Source organism: Symphodus melops (genome assembly GCF_947650265.1).
Source record: "Symphodus melops genome assembly, chromosome: 23".
Taxonomy (NCBI): Eukaryota; Metazoa; Chordata; class Actinopteri; order Labriformes; family Labridae; genus Symphodus; species Symphodus melops.
The window spans coordinates 1,418,302-1,440,010 of record NC_136713.1 but is presented as its reverse complement, the minus strand read 5'-3'; the positions used below and the strand labels follow the sequence as shown (position 1 = coordinate 1,440,010).

The window sequence follows — 21,709 nt, the reverse complement described above, 5'->3', positions numbered from 1 at the left end:
ACTAACCAGGCCCGACCCTGCTTAGCTTCCGAGATCGGGCGTGTTCAGGGTGGTATGGCCGTAAGCCACAATGGTGTGCAGAAAAGGCCCTTTTCAACATCTGCTGCGCTTGACTATAGAACATTCGTGACTACATAGTAGTCACGAATGTTCTATAGTCCAGGTGAAGAGAAAAAGAAAAAGCTTTCAGCACCTGGTATTCCCAGGCGGTCTCCCATCCAAGTACTAACCAGGACCGACCCGAGATCGGACGAGATCGGGTCTGTTCAAGGTGGTATGGCCGTAAGCCACAATGGTGTGCAGAAAAGGCCCTTTTCAACATCTGCTGTGCTTGGCCATAATGTGGGGGAGCAATTGATGGTTTAGACGCAGAAATAATCGAATTTAGTTCTGCGAGGTTAATTGGAAAAAAACAGTCAAGGTTAGTATCAGAATTTGGAACCGTTTCTGCCGAATCGAAAATATAGGAGGAATCTTCACTAAGTAAAGGTAGTAAGTTGCTAATTTTGTCTCTAATTTAATTAATTTTATCATTAAAAAAGCTCATGAAATCATTCCTGCTAAGGGCTAAAGGAATTGATGGCTCAAATGAACTATGACTCTCTGTCAGCCTGGCTACAGTGCTGAAGAGGTATCTAGGGTTGTTTTTATTTTCTTCAATAAGAGACGAGTAATAGGCAGTGCGGGCCTGCCGTAGAGCTTTCATATATCTATTATGACTATCTTGCCAAATTAAACGAGATTCTATCGTTTTGGTGGAGCGCCAAATTCTTTCACATTTACGTGACGTTAGTTTTAGAGTACGGGTTTCTAAATTGTACCATGGAGCTGATCTCTGTCGTTTGATTGGCTTCTGTTTTAGGGGGGCGATTGAATCCAGAGTAACTCTAAGTGAATCCACCACACTATCTACAAACTGATCTAACTGAGAGGGACTAAAGTGATTATAGGAGTTTTCAACTAGGTTAGGGGATGGAACTGAAACAAAGGCAGCTGAAATAGCTTCCTTAAATTTAGCTACAGCATTATCATTTAAATTTCTAGAGAGCACTTTTTTATTAAGAGGAGTTAAGGTTGGTAAAAAGAGATCAAAAGTTACTAGGAAATGGTCTGATATCAGAGAATTTTCCAGAAAAACCGACAGACTTTTAATTTCAATACCATAGGCTAAAACAAGATCCAGGGTGTGGTTAAATCGATGAGTAGGTTTGTTTACACCCTGGGTGAAGCCAATAGAGTCCAATAGAGACATGAAAGCCGTGCTAAGACTGTCATTAACAACATCCACATGGATATTGAAATCACCTACAACAATTATTCTATCACTGCTAAGAACTATGTGTGATAGAAATTCTGCAAATTCAGATAGAAATTCTGAATATGGGCCAGGAGGGCGGTAAACTATAACAATTAGAATTGGCTGAAAAGTTCTAGAGACTGGATGTGAAAGACTGAGTGCAAGACTTTCAAAAGAGGTATAATTCAGCTTTGGTCGAGGATTGATTATAAGACCAGAATTAAAAATAGCTGCTACTCCACCACCTCGACCAGTGTCTCGAGCTATATGAGCATTCAAATGACTGGGAGGGGTGGATTCATTTAAACTAACATATTCATCCTGAGAAAGCCAGGTTTCAGTTAAGCAAAGTAGATCAATATGATTCTCTGATATTAGAGCATTTACCAGGAGAGATTTAGATGCTAGGGATCTAATGTTTAGCAAGCTGCATTTAATTGTTAGATTTTTTTGCCAAATCGTATTTGTAGTTTTGATTTTGACTAAATTGTTATGATTTACGCCTCTTTTATTGAGGCTGGAATTGCCTAAGACAGGTCTGGGGCGGAGAACAGACACAGTATCTATAGTATAAGTAGGGCTACAGCTATAAGAAGATCTAACTGAGTTACAGTTAGATTTACAGTCATAAGGACAGCTATAGTGGCAGGTAAACAGATCTAAAGGAAGCGCAGAGAAGTGTGTAAGACTGCAGCTCTGCCTCCTGGTCTGAACTCTGATGAGTTGTCAGGGTTTGGGACTAATAAACTCTGCTATGTTTCTAGATAATAGAGCTGCACCAACCAGAGTAGGATGGATGCCATCTCTAGCTAGCAGACCAGGCTTTCCCCAAAAGGACTGCCAGTTATCTATGAAGCCCACATTGTTTGCTGGACACCACCTCGATAGCCAGCGGTTGAATGAAGACATGCGGCTATACATGTCATCACTGGTCAAATTAGGGATAGGACCAGAGAAAACTACGGAGTCCGACATCGTCTTAGCAAAACTACACACCGACTCCACAATAACTTTAGTAATTTCCGACTGGCGAAGTCGGGAGTCATTTGTGCCGACATGAATTACAATTTTATCAAATCTACGTTTAGCCTTTGTCAGCAGCTTTAAGTGAGCCGTGATGTCGCCCGCTCTGGCCCCGGGTATACACCTAACTATGCCCGCTGACTTCGCTAACTTCACGTTTCTGACTATGGAGTCTCCAATTATCAGAGTTTTTGTCTCAGCGGGTGCGTCGCTGAGTGGGGAAAATGAGTTTGAAACATGAAGTGGTTGGTGGGGAGCCGTGAGCCTCGTTTTCTTACTATGCCTCCCTCGGACAGTAACCCAGCCACTGCCTCCCGGCTGCTCGGGAGCTACCGGGGGAGATTTAACACTATGTCGGCCCGCACCGGCTACAGAAGGCTGGCTAACTGCTACTGCGTAAGATAACTGTGACTCTGACTCAAAGGTGCGGAGCCTGCTCTCTAACTCTGACACCCTCGCCTCCAAAGCTATAAATAAACTACATTTAATACAGATACCTTTATCAGTAAAGGAGGACGAGGAATAACTAAACATCTGGCACACAGAACAAGAGAGAGCAGGAGAGGGAGAGGCAGGGAGAGAAGCCATCGTATGAGAAGCTAACTGCTAAGTTAGCCCGAGAGTACGTAGTTTAACGCAAACAAAAGATCTATAGATAGCTCGCAGGGGTACTTGGTGATTATTTCGATTACTCAGAGTGTGCAGTGAATGGAGACAAATGTAAGAAAATACACAGGATAAACAATCTAGCTTTAGCTCTATCGATCGGTAGTAGCGATAGAGCGAGACACAACAGGAAGTGATGCAATACGCTCACCGTAGTACATCATGTTGTTTACCATTCATTAGTCATGTTTTAGTGAAGGCTACCTGAGTCCAGCTAAGGCCCGTTGACTCCATCAGAAGGTGTTACTTTAGGGCTGTAACACAGACAGAATCACACACACACACACACACACACACACACACACACACACACACACACACACACACACACACACACACACACACACACACACACACACACACACACACACACACACACTGTAGGTTATTGTTCAACTGGAGCCACACACCACCAGGAAACAGAGTTTTGTTCAGTTAAATCCTTTTATTTTAACATAAATCACGCTTCAGATGTACTGCTGATTGCCATGGTTCTAAAGGAAAAATAAATGAATTCATTACACTCACACACACACACACACACACACACACAAGTCAGAAACGTTCATCATGTCTTCTACTACTATAGGGTTAGGGTGATATAAGAGTAGATGTCAGGTAAAGAGCTCCATCTACTCCTATATCATCTGGAAAGACACAGGAAAGCCAGCTGTAAGTTTTGGCACAATGGAATACGCATGATCCATACAGGTCGAGTCTTTAAGGTCAGAAACACACGTGATTCAGTCAAATGGTCAGTTGGACTTTTCTCCATTCACTCCCACCGTGTCTACATACATAAACAATCACAACCTCAACGATTGTGGATGGGATGTCATCCTCTGCTGTTTGCCTCCTTTCTGCATGACTCTGACACCTCTGCCATTTTCTTCAGCACTTGGTCCTGTCGCCACCTGTTGCACCCCTGGGACAGCGCTGTCATGCAGCCCGACAGGATGTGCTGGAGGCTTGCGTTGATGGTGTTGCAAAGGGGACAGTTCTCTTCGGCAGTAAACCATTGGTGGAGGTTTTGGGGACAAGGCATGGTTGCTCTAATCAGGAAGCTGAGCCAAGCTTTGGGGATCTTCCATAGATCGGACCATGACATGGACCTGTCTGTGAGACCTTCCCATGACGTCCAACGTCCTTGCTGGCCCTGGGACACCGCTTTGATGTTAAGGCGTTCCTGCTCAGTTCTTGCCACTTCCGCCACCACCATGGCTTTCCGGTCTTCTTTGGAAGCCTTTGACCAGAACAAGGGACTATCGCCCCTCCCAAGGCCTGCTCGACCCTCCTGGACTCTGCCGACCACCTCGCGGTGCTTCAGCCTGCCGATTGCCATGTCGACCTCTTCTTGGGCTTTCCACTTTTTTCTCGTTCTTATCTGGGTGCCCGCTGCTCTCACCAGCTGGTCAGTGGATTCCCTCAGCTCCAGCACCAGCCGAGCCTTCCCTTGCTTGTATCCCACACTGATGGATCGCAGTGGTAGTTGTAGCGTGTTCCTACCAAAGAGGCCTACCTCCGAGGCATCTTGGTAGTCCCAGCCACTTCCTGATGAACAAGTTTGCCAGCCCGTCCATCTTGCTTACCACTGAGGAGGGGATTTCCCTCATCTTCAGTGGCCACATCACCCTTTGGTACAGTATGAACTGGTAACACCAAACTTTGTACTTTCCGGGGAGTTGGCTTTGATTGATCTTGGTCAGGCCACCTGTGAGTTGCTTCCTCACCATCTCCCCCACCTGCCTGTCAGAGAGCTTTGCTGTGTAGGTGCGACCCAGGCTACGAACAGGTTGATCTGCCAGCAATTGGATATTCTCACCGCCTGCGACAAAGATGGTGTTGTCGTGTCCGTTTCTGTTCCTTGGCCCTTCTTCCACCCCGCCTCTCGGAGGGCCACCGGGTTGTTTGTCCTTATTCGTTTTCGTAGTAAGCTTAGGGTGTCTGTTTAATGGGACTAGTGGGTTAGGTAACTAGCCTTCCACTCCCGATGCAGACTTTCCTGCAGTCATCCAGTCTTTCCTGGTTGTCCTCCAGAATTCCCTGGATGCCAACTGCCCTTTCACAGTAGTCACTGGATGCCTCCAGATTGAACATATGAAGATACATGTGTTGGTTTTCCTGCTGGGCATTGCTGCCTAACGCACCTCCTCCTGTGCCTTTTGAACAGGTGTGCTGTGACACCTCACTGAACACCTCTGTGGGCCTAATCGGGTCATCAGCTGGGGACGGAGACTCCGTCACTCTGGTCTTTTTATTTGATTTGAAGAAGAAGGATGAATAACAATCGATTTTTGTTACTCTAACAGATATTAGTCTTGTACAAAATGCCATTTCATTTGGGGAAGAGAGTGAATGACTTGTTATGGACTTGAAATTCAAAGGTTAGGACTTTTGACTTGTCATTAGTCGGGACTTGTAAGACGATGACTTTGTCCCACCTGGGTTTTTACAAACCCAGTTGGATCCAGATACTGGACTGACTCTGCTGTCTTGATCAACATAGGCTAGGATAGTATAGGATATTACTTTATCCAATGGGGAAATTCGGGCATTACAGCAGAAGCAGCAGCACTACAGAATCAAAACAAAAAAGTCAAAAACCCAAATAAGAATAACATAAACATAAATATTACATTACATTTTTTAAAACTCTGTAGCACTCTGAGATTTAAAAAATGAAAAGTGCTTTACAAATAAAATTTATTATTATTAAATACAATTCCAAGTAGTAAGGGGGGTATATACAGAGGACTACAGTGTGGTGGACTCAACAGGACAATGAAAAAAAGAGATAATAATAAGATAATAATACTGTGCAGTAATTGGCATGTTAAAGTGACCAGTGACGAATTTAAAGTGACATTTGTTGTCACGGAGTTAGCAGGCAGGAAACAGGAGAGGAAGACCCAAGTGCAGAATAACAAAATAATTTATTTTAACAAAAAAGGCAAAAAACAAAAACTTACTTTGAAAAACCAAAAATCCAAAAACCAGGAGGAGAAAACACAGGGAGCAGGGAGAAGCAGCAACCAAAGTCGACGACATACGAAAGACATTGACAATGCAATGAACCAATAAGAAACACAGAGACTAAATAGACAAGGGGTAATCAGACGCAGGTGAGACTAACGAGACAGGTGAGGAACATCAGGGTAATCACTAAGGCGGGAAACACAAGGAACAAAGAACACAAGACCAGAACACTGAGGACAAGTACAAAGTAAAACCCAACACTGACACCACCACCAAAACCAGATCTACAAAATAAAACAGGAAACACTAAAGACTAGACTTATAACACAAGACAGGAAATAAACTAACAGGCAACATAGAAGAACACAAGGATACAGGGAAACACACTAAGGACTAAAGTAAAACACACTAGGAACATACATACACAGAACACGAGGGAAATAATGAAAACTAAAACAGGATTAAAAACAGAACAAAACCAAACCATGACATTTGTGATTAGAAGGTTTTGTAAACAGTATTGACAGTTCTAAGTAATAACTTATAAAGTGTATCATAAATAAAGTGCAGTTTAACTACAGTATAGCAATGCAGTTATAAGAATATAAGAGTATAATGTAATATAATATTGATAGTATAGATATAATATAATAAAGGTAACATGATGACATTGTAATAATATTGTATACTATATATAAAGAGAATATATATAAATACAGATGAGCTCCTGCTGTTGTGGGGTCAAATGAGCATCTGAAGTGTTCTGTTTTGCTCCTGGGGGGAGGAGGCGTTGGCTGAAGGAGCTGCTCATCTCCTACAGCTCGTTGTGGAGAGGGTGAGAGGAGTTATCCAGGATGGATATGATTTTGTCCTTCATCCTCCTCTCAGCCACTGTCTCCAGAGTCTCCAGTTCTAGGCCAACGACAGAGAGGGCCTTCTTGACCAGTTTATTGACCCTGTTTGCCTCAGCAGTCTTGATGCAACCCCACAAGCACACCACAGCAAAGAAAAGTGTGCTGGCCACCACACACTGGTAGAAGGTCTTGAGGAGTCTGTCGCAGACACTGAAAGATCAGAGTCTCCTCAGGAAGCCTGCTCTGTCCTTTCCTGAAGATGGCGTCAGTGTGTGACAGAGCCACAAAAAAGGATGATTGTTGCAAGATGAATAGAAAAGGAAACCCAATTGTTATTGAAACATGTAAAATAAATAATATTCCGTTGTGATGAAGGAAATGGTGTCAGCGCATCAATTAACCTGTAGGGAAAAGAGAGGACTGAGTCGATAAGGGGAGGAGGTAGAGGAGGCAGGGAGAAGAAGGAACGTCAGTGTACCAGGGAAAAGGTGACGGGAAGAAAAGTTCAGTGCCAGAGAAAAGTTTTCTGTGGCTGAAAATTAAATTCATATGCTGTATGGGGATTAAGGTGTTCGGGGGAAAATAAACAGTAGAATATGAAGGGAACAAATCGGCATACGGGAAAATAAGGATTTCCGTCATTTTTTCATTCATTCCTGGACACGCGGCTCGTGGCTGAGGAAAAGAAAATTTGTCAAGTCGGGGAACGGGATATTTTCTTCCAAGGATCTGGGTGAGATCGTTTTTGTTTCCCTTATGTTTGGTCCTGTTTGGAATATCCCTGTTTGGGTTATTTTTTGGATTATGTCGCTTATTTTTTGATGAATGAACACTTTGGATGCTCATACGGCCGCACCGACGAAGGAGCTGTTTTGGATAAAAAGAGACTAAGAGACCGTAAAAAACTCACTTTTGTTTGCTTAATGTGGTTTTCGTTTGGGGGGATTGTTGACTGAATTTTGGGGGGTGTGTTAGGGCAAATTAGGTGATTATCTGGGTCATTATTAATTGTTTTGTTTTGTTTAGTGTAACGTCACGTGACTGATGGGAATTTCCCAACATTAATTAAATTCAAGTGGATGAATTAAGTTTTGACAAATGATTTAACTGAGAGGTTTAGTTTCATTAACAACAAGTTATTGGATTTGAGTTAATTCATCCCTGAATCCCTGGTGTGAGTAATACACCCTTTAAAGGGTGAGTGTTACAAGTGTTGTGGGACCAGTCCAGCTTACTGTTAATGTGAACCCCAAGGTAGTTGTAAGAGTCCACCCTCTCCACTTCCTCCCCCTGAATGATGACTGGGACAGGGGGGCACCTCTTCCTCCTGTAGTCCACGACCACCTCCTTTGTCTTGGCGATGTTGAACTTCAGATGGTTGCTGTTACACCATGTGACGAAGCTCTCGATCAGACCTCTGTCTGATCGAGAGCTCTGTACTGAGATGGCAGGAACCAGAGTTAAACCTGAAGTCTGAGGTTAAGAGAGTGAAAAGAAAGGGTGCCAGAACAGTTCCTTGGGGTATTCCAGTGTTGCCCGTCACCACATCAGAGACACAGCCGTCCACTCGGACGTACTGTGGTCAGCTAGTGAGGTAGTTAAAGATCCAGGCTGTGGTGTCGGGGTGCAGATGAATATCCAGCAGTTTTTCCCTCAGGAGGCCGGGCTGGATGGTGTTAAAAGCACTGGAGAAGTCAAAGAACATGACTCTCACAATGCTTCCCTGCTTCTCCAGGTGTGACGGGGCTCCCTTCATATTGGCATACAGCAGGTCTATGGTTTTATTCCATCTTGTGGCCCAGTTGACATACTGTTTAAAGTTTGTCAGGACAGAGGAGAGAGTGAATTGATTCAAATCCCTGCTGATCAGTATGACTGCGCTGGGCTACAGCTGATGGTGGGACGTAAACAGCAACAATGATGGCATGTGAGAACTCCCGTGGTAGATAATATGGGCGTAATCCTACCGCTAAAAGTTCAGCGTTGGGAGTGCAGACCCGTTCCTTCACAGTTATATATGTCGTGGAAATTCTCCTTTTGAGGTGGAGAGTTGCTAAGTCTCAGAAGAACTTCATGCTTCGGCGTTTGAATCAGATCTCTTTAATAACATGCAGCATGGAAAGAAGGCAGCAGCGTTCTCTCCCGAACCTTCACATTTCAAATCCTTATATGCAACAGAGAGGAGGTTACCTTACAGTGACAAATGGTGATTTTTACATTACAAGGATTCTTTGAAGTTTATTGGATCCTGTCCTTCTGGAGACAGTGACTCTGTGATAATGAAATAACATTTACATTTTGTATGGTGTTGTCTGAGAAAGAGGATGTGGCTCTCTCGCACCTCTATTCTTTCAGACCATTTGGTGGCTTCAGGAAGTCTATGTAATTTCCTACATATATCCGGGATTACACCATTTAGAGTTAACAAAGACAGCAAGACCTCCCCCTCTCTTCTTACCGCTCTGTCTCCCCCGGTCCACTCGTACCAGCGTGAAGCAGGCCAGGTCAATGAGACTGTCTGGTATATTCCCGTCTAGCCATGTCTCCGTGAAGCTGTGAGTTTGTCCACTTTGTTTGCGTGTGACCTGACATTACCCACAATAATCGACGGCAGAAAAGGTTTAAATTTCCGGTCTCTCTTGATCCTCTCCTTGACTTCAGTGCCGGCTTTCTTCTCCATAGGTCCTCAGGGATGCGTGAGGTTGGGACACCGGCTCCATGCCTGAGGCACAGTAATTCCTCACGATTGTACGTGATCATTCCCGAAAAAGTACCGTACTCCTCTGAGTGATACTGCCACTACAACTAAAATGCTGCAGTAGTGCAGGCAATTGCCGAAAAAACAATGTACAAAAATAGCGTTTTATAACTATATAAGGAAAGAAAGAGACTGAGCTGCTGTAAGAGGCTGCCGACTGCCGTAAGTAGAGTCATCATCACAAGATAAAAACTACTGTGATGGTGCAAGCAGCAGTTATTCCCCTCTGAAGTGGTGTCAGTCTGAAGACTTTGTCCCAGAAGAGAGATTCCAGGCTCATGTCCCTGAACTTGTAAAGGACAGGTCCTGGATCTGGATCAGTTTTGTATCCTGATAGTAGTTTAGGGCAGCTTGTGGACTTACCGTAAGCTCTGTATTCATGATATTCATGGTCATCTTACTCTATGTTCTGAGTCTCAGTTGTGGGCCATATTGAGGATTCATTTAATCTGTAATCATTCTTTTATAAATCTTTGTCCTGTGGATCATCATGTTGAGGTTTTCCTTCTGCCCCCCCTGGTGGACACTGGTTGTATCTTCATGAACATGTGTCTGTAGCTAGCCTGAGTTCTTTCTCTCTGAAAATGGAGGTTGGACTTCTAACCTTTATTGTTCCTGCTGGCATCTTTCTGAGCTGTGTTTCTGTTTGAGTCGTCTTTTGTGAACTTTGATTTCATCAGTCTGAAGAATGTGAGGACAGACACAGTGTTGGCTGTATTCTGAGTGAGATACTGTTCGAATAGAAACAGAACTGTGGAGAACTTCAGCTCTGCCTCCTGATTACTGATGATCCATCTGCTAGTTTGAACTGGAACAATCTGATTAAAGATGATCTTTGTTCATGAAGCAGCTGTTTGTTTGTATCAGGATGCAGGACCAGAGACCAGACTCTCCTGGACCCAGCTCTGTGTCCATGAAGAGTGACCGGTCTATGGGTCATCCTATTCACTTTAAAGATGGACGTGGTGCTGATGGAAGGTGAGAATTAAAAATCCAGTGAATGTTCTGACTCTGTGGTTCAAAGACTCATATCTTGGCTCAGAGCTTCATCATATATGACCCATTGTTTTCTTGTGTAATATGTCCTGTCACAGAGTTCAACAGGAGATCTCCGAGGTTCACAGAGATCCATCAGACCAGCAGGATCTAACAGACCTGGACTCCATCTTTATGGTGTGTTATTTCATAAACTACCATGACAAGAATGTAATGCTAAGTTATTGTTGTGTTTAGATCAGCTGACCTTCAGACTGACACATGAACCACATGTTGAGTTCTACCACTTTATAGGAAATATCCAGTGTCTCCTTCTGTTCCAGCTGCTGGAGGAGAACATCGTCACCTTTGTGAAGCACGAGCTGAAGAGAGTCCAGAGGGCTCTGAGTCCAGATTACCCAGAATACTTAGAGAGTCAGAGTGAGGATGAAGAGCAGAGGAGAAGCTGTAAAGAGGCATTTTTGAAGATCACTCTCCACTTCCTGAGGAGAATGAAGCAGGAGGAGCTGGCTGACTGTCTGCAGAGCAGTAAGAACATCTGAACAGATTTCATATTTTAGAAAAAGGACAAAGGGGTTTAAAGTTCAAACTCAGATAATCATGTGATCTATATCAGGATCTGTTCAGTGATCTCAGTTCTGTCTTTATTCAGGAACAGTGGCTGCAGAGTGCCGGCGTAAACTGAAATCTAACCTGAAGAAGTTCCAGTGTGTGTTTGAGGGGATCGCTAAAGCAGGAAACCCAACCCTTCTGAACCAGATCTACACAGAGCTCTTCATCACAGAGGGAGGGACTGGAGAGGTCAATGAGGAACACGAGGTCAGACAGATTGAAACAGCATCCAGGAAACCAGACAGAGCAGAAACAACCATCAGACAAGAAGACATCTTTAAAGCCTCACCTGGAAGAGATGAACCAATCAGAAGAGTGATGACAAAGGGAGTGGCTGGCATCGGGAAAACAGTGTTAACACAGAAGTTCACTCTGGACTGGGCTGAAGACAAAGCCAACCAGGACATACACTTCACATTTCCATTCACTTTCAGAGAGCTGAATGTGCTGAAAGAGAAAAAGTTCAGCTTGGTGGAACTTGTTCATCACTTCTTTCCTGAAACCAAAGAAGCAGGAATCTGCAGGTCTGAAGAGTTCCAGGTGGTGTTCATCTTTGACGGTCTGGATGAGTGTCGACTTCCTCTGGACTTTAAAAACAACCAGACCCTGACTGATGTCACAGAGTCCACCTCAGTGGATGTGCTGCTGACAAACCTCATCAGGGGGAAACTGCTTCCCTCTGCTCGCCTCTGGATAACCACACGACCTGCAGCAGCCAATCAGATCCCTCCTGAGTGTGTTGACATGGTGACAGAGGTCAGAGGGTTCACTGATCCACAGAAGGATGAGTACTTCAGGAAGAGATTCAGAGATGAGAAGCAGGCCAGCAGGATCATCTCCCACATCAAGAGATCCAGAAGCCTCCACATCATGTGCCACATCCCAGTCTTCTGCTGGATCACTGCTACAGTTCTGGAGGATGTGCTGAAGACCAGAGAGGGAGGAGAGCTGCCCAAGACCCTGACTGAGATGTACACCCACTTCCTGGTGGTTCAGTCCAAACTGAAGAACATCAAGTATGACGGAGGAGCTGAGACAGATCCACACTGGAATAAAAAGAGCCGGAAGATGATTAAGTCTCTGGGAAAAATGGCTTTTGAGCAGCTGCAGAAAGGAAACCTGATCTTCTATGAGTCAGACCTGACAGAGTGTGGCATCGATATCAGAGCAGCCTCAGTGTACTCAGGAGTGTTCACACAGATCTTTAAAGAGGAGAGAGGACTGTACCAGGACAAGGTGTTCTGCTTCATCCATCTGAGTGTTCAGGAGTTTCTGGCTGCTCTTCATGTCCATCTGACCTTCATCAACTCTGGAGTCAATCTGATGTCAGAGAAACAAACAACATCCAGGTGGTCTAAAGTATTCAGAGAAGAACCTGGCCCAACACTTTTATACCAGAGTGCTGTGGACCAGGCGTTACAGAGTCCAAATGGACACCTGGACTTGTTCCTCCGCTTCCTCCTCGGTCTTTCTCTACAGACCAATCAGAGTCACCTACGAGGTCTGCTGAAACACACAGGAAGTGGCTCACAGACCAATCAGAAAACAGTCAAGTACATCAAGAAGAAGATCAGTGAGGATCTGTCTGCAGAGAAAAGCTTCAATCTGTTCCACTGTCTGAATGAACTGAATGATCGTTCTCTAGTGGAGGAGATCCAACAGTCCCTGAGATCAGGACGTCTCTCCACAGATAAACTGTCTCCTGCTCAGTGGTCAGCTCTGGTCTTCATCTTACTGTCATCAGAAAAAGATCTGGATGTGTTTGACCTGAAGAAATACTCTGCTTCAGAGGAGGCTCTTCTGAGGCTGCTGCCTGTGATCAAAGCTTCAAACAAAGCTCTGTACGTGCTCACATAACTATCCAGGTTAAATGTAGTTCTCTTTATTCAGAAATAACAACTATGGTTTGTAATTGTTTTCATTTGTGTTCTTCTGAATCCTCTTCAGGCTGAGTGGCTGTCAGCTCTCAGAGAGAAGCTGTGAAGCTCTGTCCTCAGTCCTCAGCTCCCAGTCCTCTAGTCTGAGAGAGCTGGACCTGAGCAACAACAACCTGCATGATTCAGGAGTGAAGCTGCTGTCTGCTGGACTGAAGAGTCCTCTCTGTAGACTGGACACTCTCAGGTTAGTGTACAGCTGATACAGATTATTCCCAGCAGAGTAAATGTTGATCAGTATCAGATTATAAAGTTGACTCTGTTCAGCTGCATGGTTATGACTGGATATTACTGGTAAAACAGCTGAGAATGGACCTGTGTGTGTGTGTGTGTGTGTGTGTGTGTGTGTGTGTGTGTGTGTGTGTGTGTGTGTGTGTGTGTGTGTGTGTGTGTGTGTGTGTGTGTGTGTGTGTGTGTGTGTGTGTGTGTGTGTGTGTGTGTGTGTGTGTGTGTGTAGTCTGTCAGGCTGTCTGATCACAGAAGAAGGTTGTGCGTCTCTGGCCTCAGCTCTAAGCTCCTCCCCCCTGAGAGAGCTGGACCTGAGCTACAATCATCCAGGAGAAGGAGGAGAGAAGCTGCTGTCTGCTGGACTGGAGGATCCACACTGCAGACTGGAGACATTGAGGTACAGACAGACACACAGAAGCTGTCTCACTGTTTCTGAATGATGAACTCTGCTTCTTGTCTGGTCTGATGGTGATTTAAATGAAGATGGATGAAGTAGATTCTGATCTGGTTTCTTCCTCCAGGTTAGATCATGGTGGACTGCACAGACTGAAACCTGGTCTGAGGAAGTGTGAGTGTGTTTTCATTTCTCTTCATCAGAACACAGCAGCACATGTTGGATGATGGAAGTAACACAAAGTGATGATGAAAGTGAGGGTGATGGAAACTGATGAGAGTTGAAATATTACACAATAAAAGATGTCAACTGAAATAAAAGTGATAATCCAGAGATTAGAAAATGACCATTCATCACATCCAACAGAAATGTAGAGTTTACAGCGTGCTGTTTTGTGACTTTGACATTCATGGTTTTGATGTTGGCTGCTGGCCGGATGCTCCTGGACAAGCTTGTGGAGCTCATCACATTTAAAAACAACAGAAACTATATTTGATTTGATGTAAACATGCAGAGTCTCCAACATCAAGTTCTCCGCTCTAAAACATCCAGAGTTGAATACAGTGATGAAATAGAAAGAGAAAACCTTTAAAGACATGAGCTAGCTCTCCTCCTCGTCTTCTGGCTGTGCAGACAGTGAAGGTCAAAGGTCGAGCAGTTCCATGAATGAACCTTTGAATTTCACTTCACAATCATTTCAACACTACAGATATAGATAGACACAGAAACATTTGGACTGCTTCATATTTCACATCACATGAGTTTTCATCTCCTCCTTTCTTCTCATCACTTTCTGTGACTTCCACCCTCGAGGCTCCTTTCCTTCAATGACAACACAAACGGTTTGAGTTGACAACCATCAATGATGACTAGGATTATATTTGACTCTATTTCCATCAAAGCATTTGGATCAAATCCAGCTGAACTTCATGAAATGTGGATGTTTGTATTTGGTTCTTTATGTCTCTGCATTTTGGGGTCCGCCAAACGTAAACCTAACAGAGTAGTCGTTTATTATTAATAAAAATGAAGATAATCTGAACGTAGTAAAACCTAGCATAATTAGCCACGTAACCACCAGAAACTAGTAAGTTAGTTTTTTCATTTCCCCTGAAATTTAGCTATGGACAAGAACAACGAGGTGTGTTCGTTAATTTAAACATATATAAAGAGAATATATATAAATACAGATGAGCTCCTGCTGTTGTGGGGTCAAATGAGCGTCTGAAGTGTTCTGTTTTGCTCCTGGGGGGAGGAGGCGTTGGCTGAAGGAGCTGCTCATCTCCTACAGCTTGTTGTGGAGAAGGTGAGAGGAGTTATCCAGGATGGATATGATTTTGTCCTTCATCCTCCTCTCAGCCACTGTCTCCAGAGTCTCCAGTTCTAGGCCAACGACAGAGAGGGCCTTCTTGACCAGTTTATTGACCCTGTTTGCCTCAGCAGTCTTGATGCAACCCCACAAGCACACCACAGCAAAGAAAAGTGTGCTGGCCACCACACACTGGTAGAAGGTCTTGAGGAGTCTGTCGCAGACACTGAAAGATCAGAGTCTCCTCAGGAAGCCTGCTCTGTCCTTTCCTGAAGATGGCGTCAGTGTGTGACAGAGCCACAAAAAAGGATGATTGTTGCAAGATGAATAGAAAAGGAAACCCAATTGTTATTGAAACATGTAAAATAAATAATATTCCGTTGTGGTGAAGGAAATGGTGTCAGCGCATCAATTAACCTGTAGGGAAAAGAGAGGACTGAGTCGATAAGGGGAGGAGGTAGAGGAGGCAGGGAGAAGAAGGAACGTCAGTGTACCAGGGAAAAGGTGACGGGAAGAAAAGTTCAGTGCCAGAGAAAAGTTTTCTGTGGCTGAAAATTAAATTCATATGCTGTATGGGGATTAAGGTGTTCGGGGGAAAATAAACAGTAGAATATGAAGGGAACAAATCGGCATACGGGAAAATAAGGATTTCCGTCATTTTTTCATTCATTCCTGGACACGCGGCTCGTGGCTGAGGAAAAGAAAATTTGTCAAGTCGGGGAACGGGATATTTTCTTCCAAGGATCTGGGTGAGATCGTTTTTGTTTCCCTTATGTTTGGTCCTGTTTGGAATATCCCTGTTTGGGTTATTTTTTGGATTATGTCGCTTATTTTTTGATGAATGAACACTTTGGATGCTCATACGGCCGCACCGACGAAGGAGCTGTTTTGGATAAAAAGAGACTAAGAGACCGTAAAAAACTCACTTTTGTTTGCTTAATGTGGTTTTCGTTTGGGGGGATTGTTGACTGAATTTTGGGGGGTGTGTTAGGGCAAATTAGGTGATTATCTGGGTCATTATTAATTGTTTTGTTTTGTTTAGTGTAACGTCACGTGACTGATGGGAATTTCCCAACATTAATTAAATTCAAGTGGATGAATTAAGTTTTGACAAATGATTTAACTGAGAGGTTTAGTTTCATTAACAACAAGTTATTGGATTTGAGTTAATTCATCCCTGAATCCCTGGTGTGAGTAATACACCCTTTAAAGGGTGAGTGTTACAAGTGTTGTGGGACCAGTCCAGCTTACTGTTAATGTGAACCCCAAGGTAGTTGTAAGAGTCCACCCTCTCCACTTCCTCCCCCTGAATGATGACTGGGACAGGGGGGCACCTCTTCCTCCTGTAGTCCACGACCACCTCCTTTGTCTTGGCGATGTTGAACTTCAGATGGTTGCTGTTACACCATGTGACGAAGCTCTCGATCAGACCTCTGTCTGATCGAGAGCTCTGTACTGAGATGGCAGGAACCAGAGTTAAACCTGAAGTCTGAGGTTAAGAGAGTGAAAAGAAAGGGTGCCAGAACAGTTCCTTGGGGTATTCCAGTGTTGCCCGTCACCACATCAGAGACACAGCCGTCCACTCGGACGTACTGTGGTCAGCTAGTGAGGTAGTTAAAGATCCAGGCTGTGGTGTCGGGGTGCAGATGAATATCCAGCAGTTTTTCCCTCAGGAGGCCGGGCTGGATGGTGTTAAAAGCACTGGAGAAGTCAAAGAACATGACTCTCACAATGCTTCCCTGCTTCTCCAGGTGTGACGGGGCTCCCTTCATATTGGCATACAGCAGGTCTATGGTTTTATTCCATCTTGTGGCCCAGTTGACATACTGTTTAAAGTTTGTCAGGACAGAGGAGAGAGTGAATTGATTCAAATCCCTGCTGATCAGTATGACTGCGCTGGGCTACAGCTGATGGTGGGACGTAAACAGCAACAATGATGGCATGTGAGAACTCCCGTGGTAGATAATATGGGCGTAATCCTACCGCTAAAAGTTCAGCGTTGGGAGTGCAGACCCGTTCCTTCACAGTTATATATGTCGTGGAAATTCTCCTTTTGAGGTGGAGAGTTGCTAAGTCTCAGAAGAACTTCATGCTTCGGCGTTTGAATCAGATCTCTTTAATAACATGCAGCATGGAAAGAAGGCAGCAGCGTTCTCTCCCGAACCTTCACATTTCAAATCCTTATATGCAACAGAGAGGAGGTTACCTTACAGTGACAAATGGTGATTTTTACATTACAAGGATTCTTTGAAGTTTATTGGATCCTGTCCTTCTGGAGACAGTGACTCTGTGATAATGAAATAACATTTACATTTTGTATGGTGTTGTCTGAGAAAGAGGATGTGGCTCTCTCGCACCTCTATTCTTTCAGACCATTTGGTGGCTTCAGGAAGTCTATGTAATTTCCTACATATATCCGGGATTACACCATTTAGAGTTAACAAAGACAGCAAGACCTCCCCCTCTCTTCTTACCGCTCTGTCTCCCCCGGTCCACTCGTACCAGCGTGAAGCAGGCCAGGTCAATGAGACTGTCTGGTATATTCCCGTCTAGCCATGTCTCCGTGAAGCTGTGAGTTTGTCCACTTTGTTTGCGTGTGACCTGACATTACCCACAATAATCGACGGCAGAAAAGGTTTAAATTTCCGGTCTCTCTTGATCCTCTCCTTGACTTCAGTGCCGGCTTTCTTCTCCATAGGTCCTCAGGGATGCGTGAGGTTGGGACACCGGCTCCATGCCTGAGGCACAGTAATTCCTCACGATTGTACGTGATCATTCCCGAAAAAGTACCGTACTCCTCTGAGTGATACTGCCACTACAACTAAAATGCTGCAGTAGTGCAGGCAATTGCCGAAAAAACAATGTACAAAAATAGCGTTTTATAACTATATAAGGAAAGAAAGAGACTGAGCTGCTGTAAGAGGCTGCCGACTGCCGTAAGTAGAGTCATCATCACAAGATAAAAACTACTGTGATGGTGCAAGCAGCAGTTATTCCCCTCTGAAGTGGTGTCAGTCTGAAGACTTTGTCCCAGAAGAGAGATTCCAGGCTCATGTCCCTGAACTTGTAAAGGACAGGTCCTGGATCTGGATCAGTTTTGTATCCTGATAGTAGTTTAGGGCAGCTTGTGGACTTACCGTAAGCTCTGTATTCATGATATTCATGGTCATCTTACTCTATGTTCTGAGTCTCAGTTGTGGGCCATATTGAGGATTCATTTAATCTGTAATCATTCTTTTATAAATCTTTGTCCTGTGGATCATCATGTTGAGGTTTTCCTTCTGCCCCCCCTGGTGGACACTGGTTGTATCTTCATGAACATGTGTCTGTAGCTAGCCTGAGTTCTTTCTCTCTGAAAATGGAGGTTGGACTTCTAACCTTTATTGTTCCTGCTGGCATCTTTCTGAGCTGTGTTTCTGTTTGAGTCGTCTTTTGTGAACTTTGATTTCATCAGTCTGAAGAATGTGAGGACAGACACAGTGTTGGCTGTATTCTGAGTGAGATACTGTTCGAATAGAAACAGAACTGTGGAGAACTTCAGCTCTGCCTCCTGATTACTGATGATCCATCTGCTAGTTTGAACTGGAACAATCTGATTAAAGATGATCTTTGTTCATGAAGCAGCTGTTTGTTTGTATCAGGATGCAGGACCAGAGACCAGACTCTCCTGGACCCAGCTCTGTGTCCATGAAGAGTGACCGGTCTATGGGTCATCCTATTCACTTTAAAGATGGACGTGGTGCTGATGGAAGGTGAGAATTAAAAATCCAGTGAATGTTCTGACTCTGTGGTTCAAAGACTCATATCTTGGCTCAGAGCTTCATCATATATGACCCATTGTTTTCTTGTGTAATATGTCCTGTCACAGAGTTCAACAGGAGATCTCCGAGGTTCACAGAGATCCATCAGACCAGCAGGATCTAACAGACCTGGACTCCATCTTTATGGTGTGTTATTTCATAAACTACCATGACAAGAATGTAATGCTAAGTTATTGTTGTGTTTAGATCAGCTGACCTTCAGACTGACACATGAACCACATGTTGAGTTCTACCACTTTATAGGAAATATCCAGTGTCTCCTTCTGTTCCAGCTGCTGGAGGAGAACATCGTCACCTTTGTGAAGCACGAGCTGAAGAGAGTCCAGAGGGCTCTGAGTCCAGATTACCCAGAATACTTAGAGAGTCAGAGTGAGGATGAAGAGCAGAGGAGAAGCTGTAAAGAGGCATTTTTGAAGATCACTCTCCACTTCCTGAGGAGAATGAAGCAGGAGGAGCTGGCTGACTGTCTGCAGAGCAGTAAGAACATCTGAACAGATTTCATATTTTAGAAAAAGGACAAAGGGGTTTAAAGTTCAAACTCAGATAATCATGTGATCTATATCAGGATCTGTTCAGTGATCTCAGTTCTGTCTTTATTCAGGAACAGTGGCTGCAGAGTGCCGGCGTAAACTGAAATCTAACCTGAAGAAGTTCCAGTGTGTGTTTGAGGGGATCGCTAAAGCAGGAAACCCAACCCTTCTGAACCAGATCTACACAGAGCTCTTCATCACAGAGGGAGGGACTGGAGAGGTCAATGAGGAACACGAGGTCAGACAGATTGAAACAGCATCCAGGAAACCAGACAGAGCAGAAACAACCATCAGACAAGAAGACATCTTTAAAGCCTCACCTGGAAGAGATGAACCAATCAGAAGAGTGATGACAAAGGGAGTGGCTGGCATCGGGAAAACAGTGTTAACACAGAAGTTCACTCTGGACTGGGCTGAAGACAAAGCCAACCAGGACATACACTTCACATTTCCATTCACTTTCAGAGAGCTGAATGTGCTGAAAGAGAAAAAGTTCAGCTTGGTGGAACTTGTTCATCACTTCTTTCCTGAAACCAAAGAAGCAGGAATCTGCAGGTCTGAAGAGTTCCAGGTGGTGTTCATCTTTGACGGTCTGGATGAGTGTCGACTTCCTCTGGACTTTAAAAACAACCAGACCCTGACTGATGTCACAGAGTCCACCTCAGTGGATGTGCTGCTGACAAACCTCATCAGGGGGAAACTGCTTCCCTCTGCTCGCCTCTGGATAACCACACGACCTGCAGCAGCCAATCAGATCCCTCCTGAGTGTGTTGACATGGTGACAGAGGTCAGAGGGTTCACTGATCCACAGAAGGATGAGTACTTCAGGAAGAGATTCAGAGATGAGAAGCAGGCCAGCAGGATCATCTCCCACATCAAGAGATCCAGAAGCCTCCACATCATGTGCCACATCCCAGTCTTCTGCTGGATCACTGCTACAGTTCTGGAGGATGTGCTGAAGACCAGAGAGGGAGGAGAGCTGCCCAAGACCCTGACTGAGATGTACACCCACTTCCTGGTGGTTCAGTCCAAACTGAAGAACATCAAGTATGACGGAGGAGCTGAGACAGATCCACACTGGAATAAAAAGAGCCGGAAGATGATTAAGTCTCTGGGAAAAATGGCTTTTGAGCAGCTGCAGAAAGGAAACCTGATCTTCTATGAGTCAGACCTGACAGAGTGTGGCATCGATATCAGAGCAGCCTCAGTGTACTCAGGAGTGTTCACACAGATCTTTAAAGAGGAGAGAGGACTGTACCAGGACAAGGTGTTCTGCTTCATCCATCTGAGTGTTCAGGAGTTTCTGGCTGCTCTTCATGTCCATCTGACCTTCATCAACTCTGGAGTCAATCTGATGTCAGAGAAACAAACAACATCCAGGTGGTCTAAAGTATTCAGAGAAGAACCTGGCCCAACACTTTTATACCAGAGTGCTGTGGACCAGGCGTTACAGAGTCCAAATGGACACCTGGACTTGTTCCTCCGCTTCCTCCTCGGTCTTTCTCTACAGACCAATCAGAGTCACCTACGAGGTCTGCTGAAACACACAGGAAGTGGCTCACAGACCAATCAGAAAACAGTCAAGTACATCAAGAAGAAGATCAGTGAGGATCTGTCTGCAGAGAAAAGCTTCAATCTGTTCCACTGTCTGAATGAACTGAATGATCGTTCTCTAGTGGAGGAGATCCAACAGTCCCTGAGATCAGGACGTCTCTCCACAGATAAACTGTCTCCTGCTCAGTGGTCAGCTCTGGTCTTCATCTTACTGTCATCAGAAAAAGATCTGGATGTGTTTGACCTGAAGAAATACTCTGCTTCAGAGGAGGCTCTTCTGAGGCTGCTGCCTGTGATCAAAGCTTCAAACAAAGCTCTGTACGTGCTCACATAACTATCCAGGTTAAATGTAGTTCTCTTTATTCAGAAATAACAACTATGGTTTGTAATTGTTTTCATTTGTGTTCTTCTGAATCCTCTTCAGGCTGAGTGGCTGTCAGCTCTCAGAGAGAAGCTGTGAAGCTCTGTCCTCAGTCCTCAGCTCCCAGTCCTCTAGTCTGAGAGAGCTGGACCTGAGCAACAACAACCTGCATGATTCAGGAGTGAAGCTGCTGTCTGCTGGACTGAAGAGTCCTCTCTGTAGACTGGACACTCTCAGGTTAGTGTACAGCTGATACAGATTATTCCCAGCAGAGTAAATGTTGATCAGTATCAGATTATAAAGTTGACTCTGTTCAGCTGCATGGTTATGACTGGATATTACTGGTAAAACAGCTGAGAATGGACCTGTGTGTGTGTGTGTGTGTGTGTGTGTGTG

General features: G+C 44.4%; 1 protein-coding gene, 1 long non-coding RNA gene and 1 pseudogene across 23 annotated transcripts in view; all 3 read left to right on the top strand.

Annotated features, from left to right (window-relative positions):
* LOC306818974 overlaps positions 1-21,709 on the top strand; it is a 51,210-nt gene that overhangs the window by 5,191 nt on the left and 24,310 nt on the right. The window lies entirely within an intron of this gene.
* The window catches only part of LOC306818766, a 28,312-nt pseudogene continuing 16,970 nt past the window's right edge, over positions 10,368-21,709 (top strand). The window contains exons 1-4 of the transcript in view: positions 10,368-10,552; positions 10,669-10,747; positions 10,894-11,098; positions 19,470-21,550. The product of the transcript in view is annotated as an uncharacterized misc_RNA (transcript). The remainder of the gene's footprint in view (positions 10,553-10,668; positions 10,748-10,893; positions 11,099-19,469; positions 21,551-21,709) is intronic.
* Positions 11,219-13,984, top strand: LOC306818767 (NLR family CARD domain-containing protein 3-like; the record flags this gene model as incomplete). The annotated part of the gene is made up of 5 exons (XM_079336485.1): positions 11,219-12,405; positions 12,757-13,023; positions 13,130-13,303; positions 13,574-13,741; positions 13,942-13,984. Coding segments are annotated over 5 exons (1,839 nt in total), but the record flags the coding sequence as incomplete, so codon positions are not given.